This window comes from Penicillium coprophilum (genome assembly GCF_028826855.1).
Source record: "Penicillium coprophilum strain IBT 35676 chromosome Unknown utg000004l_segment0_segment0, whole genome shotgun sequence".
Lineage (NCBI taxonomy): Eukaryota > Fungi > Ascomycota > Eurotiomycetes > Eurotiales > Aspergillaceae > Penicillium > Penicillium coprophilum.
In genome coordinates, this window is record NW_026622723.1 from 6,501,149 (window position 1) to 6,517,156 (window position 16,008).

General features: G+C 35.7%; 1 protein-coding gene across 1 annotated transcript; it reads left to right on the forward strand.

Moving 5' to 3' along the window:
* Nucleotides 1–1,481: 1,481 nt before the first annotated feature.
* N7500_006888 (uncharacterized protein) lies at nt 1,482–1,945 on the forward strand (the record flags this gene model as incomplete). Its single annotated transcript, XM_056678032.1, has 2 exons — nt 1,482–1,736; nt 1,781–1,945. 2 exons carry the CDS (start codon nt 1,482–1,484, stop codon nt 1,943–1,945), a joined length of 420 nt encoding a protein of 139 aa, XP_056533032.1.
* Between the last annotated feature and the right edge of the window lie 14,063 nt (nt 1,946–16,008).

Below are 16,008 nucleotides of genomic sequence, written 5' to 3' on the forward strand. Positions count from 1 at the left end.
GACGCACCCACTACTGGCTCCATTGCTCTAGGCCCTATGACTGTGGACCCATAGCCCTGACGACGTCTGCGTGCGCGACGCTGCATCTTCTTTTTGGACGGTTCGTTGTCTCTGTCGATTTGATATTGGATAAAAGCGTCCGAGCAAGTGTATATGCCCCGTGGAGGTGGACAGTCATATGCCTCCCCGCGAGATGTACCGAAACACATGGCGATATTTGATTGAGAGGGTCTGTTTGGAATGGGACAGAAAATCTTTGAATGCTTTGGGTTTTCGATTCTCTTTCAGAAAATGCTTGGTTTAAGGTAGATTGTCGTTGGGCTTGCTACGATAAAATAATGGACTATATAGTGTTCCAGCTCCAAATCTTTGGGTTCTACCTAGCACCGAGAGAATCTTGGCATTTTGGGCAGCTTTGTTTTTATTTGTTCGTCGATCGGCATAGCCACCGCCCAAGTAAGGCTGAGTACAAGTATGTAAGGCAGATTCAGGTCGGAACATAACCTTATCAAGCAGGAATCTTGCGGATCAATCGTCGGGGCTCGGGCTCGTATATATTGTAATGTATGACATATGCCAATATACCAATTTGCCGAACACAGCATAAGTCAAGTCATTAGGAATATCACTCTTGGATGCTTTCCTAGCCCTTGGCATCTATATGAGACCTGTAATGCGTTGAAATCCATCCGGTAAACCCTCTTGTTTGAATCAGATGGCCCGACCCCACTTATCGATGTGAAGCTTAACGCTCCGCAAAGCCCATAAATGGGGGCCATGGCCCAACCCGCAGTGGGCTATGGGCCATGATGGGCCCCCATAGATAGCCCCATCATAGCCCATTAAGGGGGTCTTGGCGCTTTTGAACCGACGACTTGTAATCGCTGTATCCTAGCCTCCTACCAATTCTTTAGAGTCCACAATTTGATATTCAAGCCTTAAATAGCTATTCTAGTTGATGAGTTAATTTCAAGAAAAGTTTGACAAATAGAGGTCGAGATATCGCGAAAAAAATACTTAATATCAACATCTTGATACTAGATATCCATCTTAGATCAGTGTGTGAGTTAATTTGAAATTTTCTTTAACTAACGCGTTTTCTCGTATATTTAATATAATATAGAAATTTAACTTGATATTTATGAAATATATATTCAGATAATAAAATATTACTACAATATAAGTGCTAATCACGGGGTTTAAATATAGAGTAATTGATTTTCCAAAATGTTTGCATTGTTTGGTGCTCATTGGGCTTAGTGGGCCCGGACTCGGGTCCAAAGCCCAGCCCATTTGTGGGTTAAGTTGGGTTGGGTTTATGGGCTTTGTGGGCTTTGCGGAGCGCTAGCGAAGCTTATGGGCTTTGACCGGACCTCATTAAAAACATTAAGAGGGTCGGTCACTAGTACCAATTATTTAAAAGTTGCCTAACCCCGTTTGTCTTCATATTCAATCCACTCAGTTCTCGTCTCTTACACAAAATGCAAAGGCAGATTGCTGGAACGCTCGACGTCCGGTTTGTTGACCGTATCCAACAAGATATCCTCGAGCATCAAAACGACACAGAATACGACATCTTGTACTCAACACCGGTACATGATTCAAATCACGATTTTCGTGTACATATTGAGGATTTCCAAAGTCTCGATCTTAACAACTCCGATCAGTGGTCTCAACGTCTCCGAACCGCTTACGCCCATATCAACCAGCGCCACCCTCTTGGAGTGCCGTTTGTCGTCAGTCAAGTCTGTAAACCAGGGTGCACTCGAAATCATTCCAGAACTTAGCCCTCGGCTTTTTCCTAAGCGCGTCCCGGGTACAAGGAGCGTCTATTGCAAACGTCGACCAGCGTAACAGCACCAGTGCCTTGAACGCTCGAGCTGGAAACGATTACCGCATTACGGTCTATCAGAATGGTCAATGTACCGGCGATGCTTTCCCCTAATCTGGTGATGACGAAGATTGCCACAATGGTCTCGATAATGGCGGTGCTGGACTCCAGCTTTTGGCTCTAGATGCTGACGACATGCTTGTATTCTATGGTGCGGCTGATTGTCCCGCCGGCTAAGAGGTTGACACCTTCAATCCAGATCAAGACCAGACCGGAACGGACTGCAAGCCTCTGAGCGGAAACCCTATTTGTTCCAGCTTATCAGTGTTTGAAGCATTCATGCTCCTTTGCTGTCATGCGAGTCAAGGCAAATATATGTACCCAAAGATTTTTTTGCAGATTATTGAGTTAGTTCCATCCCTATATCCAGCCGTGCCAGCCTTTCAAGACGTGGGTACAATAGTGACAGGCTTTCTATCACATCGCGAATAAAAAGTAACGTGAGGTTGGGATGAAAATGCCGTATTCTACAGAGACTCTAATAGCTCTTAGATATTAGTGATGAGAAGATTGGAGGGCGCTGAGGTAGCAGTGTATAGGAGATCCTTATAAAGTGTAGGTATTAGACCTAAAGCGGCCGTTCCGAATTTGAAAACGATCTATTTATACGATAGATAAGAATTATCTAATGTGTATCTCAACGTAAATTAGGTAGCGTCTTTTCAGATATGGACTGAGAATCAAGGCGTGAGGGTTTGAAAACTCCATTGTATTCTCACATATCACGTTGTTCTGCGAGCGAGGGGTCAGGGTAACTAACGTCATCCAGTCATTGCGTATTTTTCTGGGGGCCAGGAACGCCTCAACCGAAGCACGAGCAAGATGATCCCTGGAGAAGATAGGTATCAAGGAAAAAACCCTGGAACTCAGGTCTAAGCCAGGGTCTGGGTCACATCGCGCGCGGCTGAAACCTGAGACTTTTGATTGGTAGAACTAAACTGGACCCGAGGTCTTGTACCCGCTATGGGCGCAATTACCAAAAAGAATACTCGGGCGCGATAGCTATACGAACATTGATCAGACGAATTGGCGGGGTTTTAGTTGTTCATTGGCAGTTTCGAACTATGGGAGGTAGATGGTACCCAGATGAGACTGGTGCGAACAGGTTTTCGCAACTCTCCTATTCGAAAGTGGTTCTAGCAGTGTCTAGGAGGATGCAAGGATATGCCGCTGGAATGCGTGTGACCATACTATCGAATATCGCTTGGGTCTCCGATCCATGGTGAACCTAAGGGGTGATTGCGCTGGGCACCAACTACAATGGGGACCCGCGTTCATTATGAGGCCAGATGTTGGAGAGTAAGATGACTAACCTCATATCAAATGTAAAATTATGTTTTGTCTATGCTCTAGAACTAAAACACAGTAACAGAGTAATTATTATGAGTCGAGTTCTTGGTCAAAGTGTGACTTCAGATTTTGACCTTCGAATGGCAAAAGCTGGCCCAAGGGCAATTAACAAGAAGTACGTCGCACTTGTACCAGCATCATTGCCGGCCCCCGATAGCCCATACATGAAAGATGGGGGCTAATCTATCATTGGTTAGCTAGGATGTTGACCCCTCATCAGTATCTGGTTTGTGACGTCGCATCCCACCAGATTGGTCAGATTTTGCACTTTCCATAGAGCCGTTGGTGGATGGGGTACTGACCTCTATGCGGTCCACGGGGTGATAGTCCATGCCTATCCGGAAAGTACCAATTGCCAATGGTTCCTGTACTCTGGTTTCCTACACTGAGGCTCTTCCCCCTCCAAATACCTCCTTGTCAGGAACTCATCTCGTCAAGTGGAAGTAACCGTGCTTGTTAATGAAGTGGGTATCAGGCTCTCCGATAGCACCACACCTGGGGAATCTAGCAAGGCGACCGCAGCAACAAGGCCCTCGGCTGTTAGGTTATACCATAAAATCCTTCCAAGAACAGGTTTCTCTTGCCTTAACCTCAGGAAAGTGCTAAATACCGTTTGTTCTCATCATTGCTCAGCCATCCGTGCCGGATAGCATATGAATCGTTCTCGTCATATTCGGACAAAGAAGTCACCACTCGAGTGATAATAGCTATGCCCTCATCTGGATGTCCTGATCTTCCTGAGTCTGGATACCCTCAAATCCCCATTCCTCCAGTGAGACGGGTCCTTTTGCAAATGTCCAAGGAAGAAAACAACTCTTTTCGCCCAGATTTAATTTTTGTTCTATCTCGCCAACCAAGGGCCCTACGGCTCTCAAAATTAGTTTATATTCTTTCTAACCTCCGGCTCTATCTTTTGATCCTATTTTTGTAGGTATTGAAGGATAGCGGTCGTCGGTGGTGGAAGAAAACCGGATTCACCCCCTAAAACTAAGTTTTTAAATACCCCTAAAAAGCTATATAACTATTTTAGTACTATAGATAAGCTCGCCTAGGGTACTAGAAAGGTACTAACTAATATAGAAAACGACGGATTTAGTGAGTTATATATAATTAACTTTATTAAAGCTATTGAATAGTATACACTAAACCCCCTAAAGAGGGATAAACTATAGGTATAGGTTATAGAAAAGGTATAATAGGTACTTAACCAACTTAACTAGCGTATAGAAACTATAGAGAAAGTAATAATAGCGATTAAGGCGATAATATCGCTATTAATATCTATATAGATAACTAATTCGAACGATTTAGCGGCCTTCTAGGTATAGCTTTAGAAATAGGGCTAGGGGACTAGTTCTAGCCCTCCTCTATCTCTCCTAAGGACTAGTAGTAATAGGTTATCCTTAGTTAGAGTTTCGCTAGCTAAGCTCCGCGAAGACTAAGAGATTATCGTTAAGATCTAAGATAGTGATACCTATAAGACCCTCTATCGGCGAATACTAAGGGAGATTATTAAGTAGGCTAAGAGGATATATAAGTAGGTAGTATAGAAGAAGGCTAGTACTCCCCTTAGTGGTAGCTACTACTTTATAGTAGTAAAGGTTCTCCCCTCCGGAGATATTAAGATAATAGCGGATAGTACTTTAGGTATAGAGCTACTATAAAAGTATATAGATAGCTAGCTAAAATTGTTTAGCCTAGTAGCTTATATTTAGAAGCCGATATAGGGGGTTATTACGTAGGGTATTAATATAAAGATAATACTACTAACGCTAAAGATAATAGGGAGTATAGTAAAGGAGCCTATCTAGTAGAATAGCTATTCCTAGGGTAGTTCCTAGGAGGTTAAGATTCTATATCTTAGCTAGCTAATTAAACTAGGTAAGTACTAGGAGAGTTTAATTATTATTAAATTTACTAGCCTAGTAATTACTAACTAGGCGATTATATAGGGGACACTCTAGTAGCACTAGGTATACTAGACTACCTATTTCTACTAAGAAGGCTATTTAAAGTTATACCTTAAGTGTTAAAAACTAGGATATATATACTTATAATATTTAAATAAATATTAGTATAGCTACTACACTAAAGAGTACCTAACCTAGGAGTACCCTTTAAAGTATAGTAAAGTTATCGAAACTAAATATACTAATTATAGTAGAGCTTATAGGCTAATAAGTGATACCTATAAGGTAAGGATAGTAGTAAAGGAGGAGATAAGATTAGTATTAGCTAATAGCCCTCTATATTATTATATTCTACTCTATTTCTAGTAGAGAGAGGCTATAAAGAGTAATACTACTACCTCCTAGTCCTAGGGAACTAACTAGGGACTTAATACCTTAATCTATACACTAGAAAGGTAGATAATAATAATACACTAGGAAATAACTATAGTATACCTAGTAAAAGATATAATAATAAATACTAAACTAAGGCTAAGTATCTACTTCCTAATCCCTACCTTAAGTGAGATCTAGAGGATATATACTAAGGTTAGAGCTAAAATACCTAGATAAAAAGAGCTAGTTACTAGTTATATAATATAGATAAGATTAAGGATATTAGAAGATAATAACCTACTAGCTATACTAGAGGAATATACTAAATCTACTATTATAGTAAGCTAATTAGCTTACTTACTCTAGTCCTAAAACTAAGAAATTATATAGTTTATAACTAACCCTAAGAAATAGCTCTAGATCTTATATAAGAAATATAGGATAGTAGAACTAGTTAATATTATAGAGGAGGACTATAAGTAGATATAACCCTAATAGATATAATACTATAAAGTGATCGAAATTAAGGATAATATAGAGAAGGAGTTCTATAATATATTAGAGTATAGTAACACTACTAAAATAGACACTAATAATATAGACTTATCTTAATAAATCGCTTCTAAGTGATTTAATATAATATATATAATACCTATCTAGTTATAGCCTTATTCCTAATAGATAAAGTAGTCTAAAAAGTAGATATTATTATAATCTAGGAACCCTAGGTAAGCTCTTATATAATAGAACTAATAACTTATTATCTAAATAAAGTAATATACTAGCTAGTCTTTCTAAAGGTAAGCGAATATAAAGAGGAATAAGCTAGGGTCTACCTATTTATCTTAAAGCGAATCAACCTAGGAATATAGTTATATAGAATAGTATTAAAGGGATATTAGCTCTTAAAAATATAGAGAAGTTAATAATACCTAGAAGGGTAGACTAACCTCTTTATATATAATATATATAATAACGATAATAGTGAGACTATAGAAACGCTAGATAAAGAGATTACCTAGAGAATATATATAGAGTATATAGTTATAGGGGATATAAACCTATACTACCTAGCCTAGGGGGGTATAAAGGTAGATATAGTAGCTAAGAGATTACTAGATATAGCTAGGAGGTATAGCCTAGATCTAATAATAGAGAGAGAGGTCCTAATATAGCGATATAATAAGTAGGTATCTATAATAGATCTTACTTTTATTAGTAGTACGCTAATAGAGAGGGTAATTAAATATTAGGTTAGGATAGACTATAGATTAGAATACTACCTAGTAGTAATAATAATCGATATTATAATACTACTATATAAACCACTAAGAAGAAGAAACTAGAAGGTAATAGATAATAAGAAACTTATAGAATATATTATCTAATATACTAATACTAATACTAACACTAGGTACCTTATAATAGCTAATAAAGTAGAAACTAAGTATTAAGTATTTATAAAAACTATCACTAAGGTAGTTAACGCCTTAACACTATAGGTAGTCCTATTATAGTGGTTAAATCCTATATTTATACTAGAGTACTAGGTAGTAGTAAAGTTAGTTCGATACCTTTAGCGATAATATAAGTGTATAGGGGACCTATATAATAGAGAAATATATAATATAGTAAGGAACTATAAATCTAGGATAATTAAAGCTACTCTCTACCTTTATCACTAATAGAAGGTATAGGAAGTTATTAAGGAAGGCCTAGTAGGGATATAGAGGATAAGTAAGTAGGTAAGAAATCGGTAGGGGGTATATAATAAAAGGATTATACTATTAATTAGGATTCTAGGTATAGAAAGTCTAGTAGAGATAGTTAAAGAGAAAGTAGATACCTTCTAATATACCTTCTTTCTAATACTACCGCTAGTAGATCTCTTAGATATTAATAATAAGCTAATAACACTAAGCTATATACTAATCTAGTTCCTAGTAATTATACACTAAGAAATTATATAAGTAGTTAAATTAGTACTACTAAATAAAGCGCTAGGGGAGGATAGCCTACTAAACTTACTATAGTATAAATTAATTAAGATCCTAGTAGTCCTCGATACTATCTTATAGATATATAATACCTATATTTAGCTTAGAACTAACCCTTTATACTTCTAAAAGTCGATTATAGTAGTATGTTACGGACCTATCAGGCACCCAGCGACCCAAACTACCCCACCAGTATCATAGGCCATCGAGAGCCAACCAATCTAGATCACGTGCAAAGGACACCCCGGCAAACCAGAAATCGTGTCACGTGATCATATAGGTAGTAGACCGGTCGACGGTAGAACGATAGATTCTGCCAAGACAAATCTACTAAGCTACTATCTACCTAACTACTCCTAGGAAGACAGGAGGATATATAAGGACGTTTATTTATATACTTAGTTTAGTTCTTTATCTTCAATCCTATATTGTTACTTATGCCTACCTATATAGACTTACGACTCTTAACTAAGATATAACTTAACAAACACTACAAGCCAGACCAATACCCTGGTATCGATCTACTTGGCGCTCTACCTAGTATCGATTCCTTGATATAACTTCTAGGGACTTAGGCTATAGTAAGGCCTATAGATAAGGTAATAGCTTAGTGATAATAGATATATCGTTAACGTTAGAAACCCGAGGTATATTAAGGTAACTATACCCTAAACTGTCTAACCTAACCGTGACTAGTTAGTTAGTACGTAATATATTAAAGACTATCTCGATCTTAGTCTCGAGTCTAAACGAACGACAATATATCTTAAATCGAAAAGAGAGTAATATAGGCTCTAGTCTAGTAACCTAAGAAAGAGGAACCGGACTCCGACGATAAGAGAGACAAGATAATCGCGAAATAGGAAAAGTAACTAGCCGACCTATAACGTAACCTAGAGAAGGCTATATAGGCTATCAATAATCACGACGTGAATAATAGTAGTAAGTTTAGGTAAGTCGATAACTTCCTCGAATAACTTAAGTAATAGGTGATTGTATCTACACTAGCTAGCACTATAGGTATACCACGACTTCCTAAGGTAGAATACTTTAAAGGAACCTAATCTAAGCTTCGAGGATTCCTTATATAAATAGATATACACTTAGATATAAACTAAGATAAGTTACCTAGCGAAGCTAGTAAGGTGATTTTTATATCTACTTACTTACGTAGATAAGCCTAGAACTAGCTTAAGCTATATATACGTGATTACTATAAGAAGATACTAGAAGAATAGTCTTTCACCACTACTTCTATCTTTAAAAGCTATACTAGCTTTAGATAATACCTAGAACGAACGTTTAGAGATATCGATACCTAATAAATAGCCGAAAGAAGACTATAGAAGATCAAGTAGTAGAGTAGTGTATCGGTCTATATCTCTGAATTTTAGTAGATTATATCCTACTTAGACTTACCTAATCAAGTGTATATTCTATACTTCGAAGTAGGGTTAAAGCTAGAAGTTAAGGACAAACTAGTATAAATCGATAGACCTAACACTTTAGACTAACTTATCGCTATTATAGTTAAGATTAATAACTATATTAATAAGAGATATTATAAGCGATAAGAAATAGAGTAGTAGAAGAAGGGTAAATTATATAGATTTAATCGATTTTAATAATATAGGCGCTATAAGAAAGTACCATATGATAACAATCTATATAGCCTAAAACCGATAGAGTTAGATACCACTTAAGATAAGTAGAAAGAGCGTTGGTAGAAAAACCTTTATTTTGTATATAGGAAACTAGGATACTATATTCGAGAATATAAGAATAAGAGGCCTAGCGGACTAAGGCCTAGGTACTAGGCTCTATATAAAGAACTATATACGATACGCGAATAGATACCACACGAAGAACTACGTATAATATAAGAAAACGAATACCTAATCAGCGAGTTATTAGAAGATCTCTTAGTAAGATAGAATAACCTAAGCCCAGAAGAGATATTGGCCGGCAACCTATATATTAAAAGGTTAGCCGAAGGGCTATAAGCGGAATTCCTAGAAATTAAGTAGGACATAATAGAAAGTTAAGGATAGACCTAGTATATAAACCTAGGAGATAGTGACTCCTAGGAAATAGGTAATAACTTTCGGGAGTAAGAAGTAGGTTACCTAGGGACACTAGTCATAGCCCTAGGAAACTAGGAGAACCTAGAAACCTCCTAAGGGGCTAATCATAGCGTAGAGCCTAATACACCGCTAAGGACGAACCGAGCGATCCTAATTAAGGGACTTAAAGACTTAGAAGAAGGAATACCTAAGTACGACTATAGATAGAACTATAAGGAAGCTAAAATAGAGCTTTAGGACCGCCTCTAAGAATAGAGTTAGGTCGACGCGTTAGAGGGAAGGATACTTAATATTATAAATAGAAATAATCTAATAGGATACCCTTACAATAATTCCGCTTACGCGTATAGAGGATATATATAATACCTAGAGTATAGCAGGATAGCTAGCGTGATATACTATAACGAACTATACACAATTTATAGGTCTAGTAAGTTAGATCTAGGCATTAAACTAAGGCTACTAGTGTAGATAAAGAAACTATAATAGCGAAAAGAATACTAAGGAATTTAGTATAATAGGCGATAAATATATGATTATCGGAACTAGCTAACCGAATATCTCGCCGCGATAATATCGGGAACCTATATTAAACTCTATATAGAGTTACCTACCAGAAAAGCCTAGATACTTATTAACTTAGGGGCTATAAATAACTTGATAAGCCTAATATTCTAGGAAGAACAAAGAATCTAAACCTAAGGATTACCTTACACGATCCTAGTTAGCGGATTAGATAGAGAAATACTCTCGGGAGGAGTAACTAAAGAAACTGTGACACTTCGTATAAATATTAACTAGTACCTAGAAAATATTAAGTTTAATATTCTAGCTATCGGAAACTATAATATCGTTCTCGGTATACTATAGCTTCGAAGGTATAACCCTAGTATTAACTGGCAAAAGGAAACTATTAAATTTAATAGATATAGGTATATCGAATAGGGACCCTACGATCGATTATAAATCAGGAAACGACCTACAATAAGATAGGACGAAACCCCTATAGCCACTAAACAAGCACTAGATATATCTAACTAAGAATTATTAGAATATATACTCGTTAAAAGCGAAAAGCTATACGCGACCGATAGCGAACCCTAGGTTCTAGAAGAGTACAAGGATTACTAGGACGTATTCACCCTACTAGAGGAGGGTAAACTACCTAAGTATAGTCTATTCGACTATAAAATCAATATTATAGAAGGCTCTAAACTAACCTTTAAGCCTATCTATCAATTATTGTAGAAAGAATCCAATATACTTAAGGAATATATCGACGATAACCTAAAGAAAGGTTATATCCGAGCCTCGAAATCACCGGCTAGATACCTAATTATCTTCGTACCTAAGAAAGATAGATAGTTATAACTTTATATAGACTATCGATATTTAAATTCGATCACTATTAAGGACCGATACCTACTACTACTTATTCACGAGATATAGGGTAGGATCGGAGGAGTAAAATACTTCACAAAGTACGATATCACTAATACTTACTATTATATCCGGATTAAGCTAGGATATAAATAGAAGATAGCTTTTAGAACTAAGTTCGGACACTATAAATACCGAGTAATACTGTTTAGCCTCACTAATATACCCACTACGTTTTAGCGATTTATCTTTAAGGTACTCGAAGAATACTTAGATATCTTCGTTATCGCCTACCTTAATAATATTTTAGTATTCTCTAAGACTATATAGGAATATATATAGTATAATAGGAAGGTACTACAAAAGCTAAGGGAAGTAGAAGTCACCCTTAAACTTAAGAAATATAAGTTTTATATATAAGAAACTATATTCCTTAGATATCGTATTAGTCCTAATAGACTAGGAATAGAGGAAGATAAGGTTAAAAGTATTATAGATTAGCTAATACCTAAAAACGTTAAGGAAGTATAATAATTCCTTAGACTAGCCAACTATTACCGGAAAATTATCGACAGATACGCTAATATAGCTATAGGGCTATATCGGCTAACTAAGAAGGAGTAGTTCTTCTTATAGGATAAATAAGTAGAGTAATCTTTTAATAAGCTTAAAAAGCTATTCGCTTAAGGAACTATTGTCGCTATATTCGACTACGAATAACCTATCGTTATAGAAATAGATATATTAGATTACGCCCTAGGAGTAAGACTTACCTAGCCAGGGATAAACAGGAAATACCGACTAGTAGTATTCTAGTCTAGAAAAATAATCCTAGTAGAGCTTAACTACAATATATACGATAAGGAACTCTTAGCTATAGTGTTAGCTTTTTAAGTCTAGAGAGTATATCTTAAAGGAGCTAAATATATAGTGGTAGTCTAATTAGACTATAAGAACCTTACGTTCTTTACTATAACAAAAGTGCTTACCTAACGATAAGTATAATAGGCGGAAACCCTAGTATAATACGATTTTAAAATCGAACACTATAAGGGAATAGAGAATAGCTAAGTAGATACCTTTAGTAGATAACTAGATTACGAGTTAGGAACTAAAGTAGCGGAACCCACTATCCTAAAACAAAATTTAGATAGAACGATCTTATATAATCGATAAATACTAGCTACTATACTAGAACTATAGGATAATAAACTAATCTAGAGGATTAAGTAAGAAGTAGAAAAAGACTAAATCCAAGAATTAGCTAGAGATAATAGTAAGTTAGTCAGAAATTAGGAAGGAACTATCCTAATATATAGACTAATCTACGTACCCTTAAGTATAAGGAAAGGAGTGATCTAGAAACACCACAACGACCCTACTTACGGATATATAGGGATAGAAAAGACTATCGAGTATATCTCACAAAACTATTATTTTCTAAATATATATCGAAAAGTCAGATTCTATATCAAGAATTATAATATATACTAAAGGAATAAGCTAGCATAATATACACTATATAGAGAAATATAACTATCTAAGACCCCCACAAAACTATAGGATTAGATTATAATAGACTTTATCATAAAGTTACTAATCTCTAATAGACACGATATAATTATAGTTATAGTCGATAGGCTAACAAAGTATACCTATATGATTCTAATAACAGAAACTATTACTACCGATATAATAGCTAATATTGTCTTACAATATATAGTTACTAACTATAGACTACTAACTAAAATCATATCGGATAGAGACAAACTATTTATCTCTAATATATAGTAATCCTTTATAGATTAACTAGGTATTAAATTAAGAATATTAATAGCCTATTACCTATAAACTAATAGATAAATAGAGAGAGTGAATTAAATACTAAAGTAGTACCTAAGATACTATATAAACTACCAACAAGCTAATTAGGTAGGACTACTACTAATAGCGTAATTAGTATACAATAACACTATATATATAATAACCAATAAATCACTATTTTACGTAAATTTTAGGTACTACCTAAAGGTGATTAGAACCCTACAAGGATAGGTAGCTATAGCTAAGTTAGTAAGACTTAAAGCTACCGAACTTAAATAGCTTTACCTATAGCTATCCTAGGATATCGATTTTGTTAACCTCTAGATAAAGAAATACTATAACAATCAGTATAAAGGAGGGCTAGACCTAAAAAAGGGGGAAAAGGTCTACCTACTATAATAAAATATCAAAACAAAATAACTAAGCGATAAACTTAACTATTTACGATTAGGACCCTTTAAAATCGACGAAAAAATAGGATAAGTTAATTATCGATTAAAACTCTTATATAGTATATAAAGATATCACCTAGTATTCTATATCTTATTACTCGAACCTATATTAAACGATACTAAAATCGCTACTAATATAGAACTCGATATAGAAACCGAAGAAGAATACGAAGTTAAATATATTCTAGTAGACCGATAGTATAATAGTTAGCAATAATTACTAGTACAATAGAAAGGTTACCCTATCTTAGAAAATATATAGGAACCTATCGCGAATTTAAGGGGCTACCACTAGCTCGTTTAATAATACTACTAGAAGGTAAAGCGAACTCCGGAACTATAAGAGGTAAGGAAGACTTAGAATCCTAGAAAGAAGAAGGGAGACCAACGATCTCCGATAATATCCGATCGAAGTTAGGATAATCGGTAGTAGCGGCTAACTACTCTAGATCAAGAGTAGAGGAGGAAGGCTACTTAGGAGACGAATATTTTTCATCGAGAATTTAAAGAAGCTTAGTATTATACTCTAATATTTTAAAACCCTTTTATTTTAAGAAAGCTATTTGTTTTCTTAACTATCGCTAACGCGATATAGCCTCTTAATATTGTTTTTATTTATTTAGTAATTTTTGGTATAACTCTGTAAGATAAGATTGTAGCGTAGATAACTTAGGCTCTAGTAAATCGAGCTCACTTTTATTCTTTTTAATATTAATAGAAAGTTTATTTTCGGTGTTACGTAATAGATCCTACTTATAAGAAGTATAGAAGTCTTGTTTATATAACCTACCTACCTATATATAGGTAGTATACTTAGAATAATAACGAGAATAATCTATTATATAAGATATACCTAAACTAAGGTAGTAACTATAAGGAATAGTAGTCATAAAACTATTCGCCTTAATATAGTCCGCTTATATATAATAAGTAACTAAAGAATCACGAGGAAGCTTAGGAGTACTTTCTAAGATAGAATCAGCCTTACGTTTAGGTATAACGGGATAGGAAGGATAGGAAACCTAACTCACCGAAGAAAGAGGGGGACCACGGATTTATAAGCTTCGAGGACGAAACTCCTAGGAAGGAGGAGGTGATATTACAGACCTATTAGGTACCTAGCGACCCAAACTACCCCACTAGTATTATAGGCTATCGAGAGCCAACCAATCTAGATCACGTGTAAAGGATACCCCGGTAAACTAGAAATCGTGTCACGTAATTATATAGATAGTAGACCGGTCGACGGTAGAACGATAGATTCCGCCAAGACAAATCTACCAAGCTACTATCTACCTAACTACTCCTAGGAAGACAGGAGGATATATAAGGACGTTTATTTATATACTTAGTTTAGTTCTTTGTCTTCAATCCTATATTGTTACTTATACCTACCTATACGGACTTACGACTCTTGACTAAGATATAACTTGATAAACACTACGAGCCAGACCAATACCCAGGTATCGATCTACTCGGCGCTCTACCTAGCATCGATTCCTCGACACGACTTCTAGGGACTTAGGCTGCGGTAAGGCCTACGGATAAGGCAATAGCTCAGTGACGACAGACGTATCGTTGACGTTGGAAACCCGAGGTGTATTAAGGTAACTATACCCTGAACTGTCCAACCTAACCGTGACCAGTTAGTTAGTGCGTAACATAGTACTATATAAAGTAGGTAAGAGAGACTACTAGCTTACAAAGTCCTACTAGCTAGTTACCCTCCTTAACACACTTAGTAAATTCCTTAAGGTAGTAATTACTTAGAGGATTAGTTATATAGTTAAGACTAAGGGACTACTACTAAATATATACCTAGGGGGAGAAAGGGTATCTTAGTTAACCACACTATCTAGGGGATTATTAGCTAGATATAAAGAGTATAGGGGTATAATAAGGTAGTAAGTATACTTATACTCGATATCTCTAGGGTATATAATAATATCTCTTATAAGAGATTAATTTATAACCTCTATAAATAATACCTAGGGCTACTAGTACTATAGGTTAGAGTATTCCTTATAGGGAGAAACACTAGTATATAAATACTAGAAGGGATATTAGCTAGTATCCTAACACTAACTAGTATCCCTTAGGGTTTACCTCTCTTACTAATCCTATACCTAATCTATAACGTAGATCTAGTAGATAGCTATATAGGAGCGAAGATAAGCGCCTAGGTAGATAATATAGTATTTATTATTATAGGGAGGAGTAAGTAAGAAAATATTTCTAAGCTATAGAGAGCCTACTAATATACCGATACCTAGGTAGCTAGATATACCTTAGTATTTAACCCTAAGAAATATATACTAATCCACTTTATTAACCTAGAAGGTAGAGATAAGGAATATATACCTCTAGTACTACTAAGTACTATAGTATAGGCTATAAAGATAGTAGAGAGATATCTAGGGGTCTAGCTAGACCTAGGGCTAAATTTCCGGTATTACTAAGACTAAATACTTACTAAAGTAGGGATTAGCCTATAGGCGCTATAGGGCTTGACTAGCTCTATATAGGGAGTGTCTCTTTTAGCTATATAGGCTATCTACTAAGTGGTAATAATCCTATAAATACTCTTTAGAGCGGTAGTATAGTACTTACTATTAACCACTACCCTAAGGGAGAGAAGCTATATAAAGTAATTCGCTAGTATATAATCGAAAGTAGTATACTTAATAAGTGGTACCTTTAAGATAATAGCTAGGGAAGCTCTTAATATAGAACTATACCTACTAC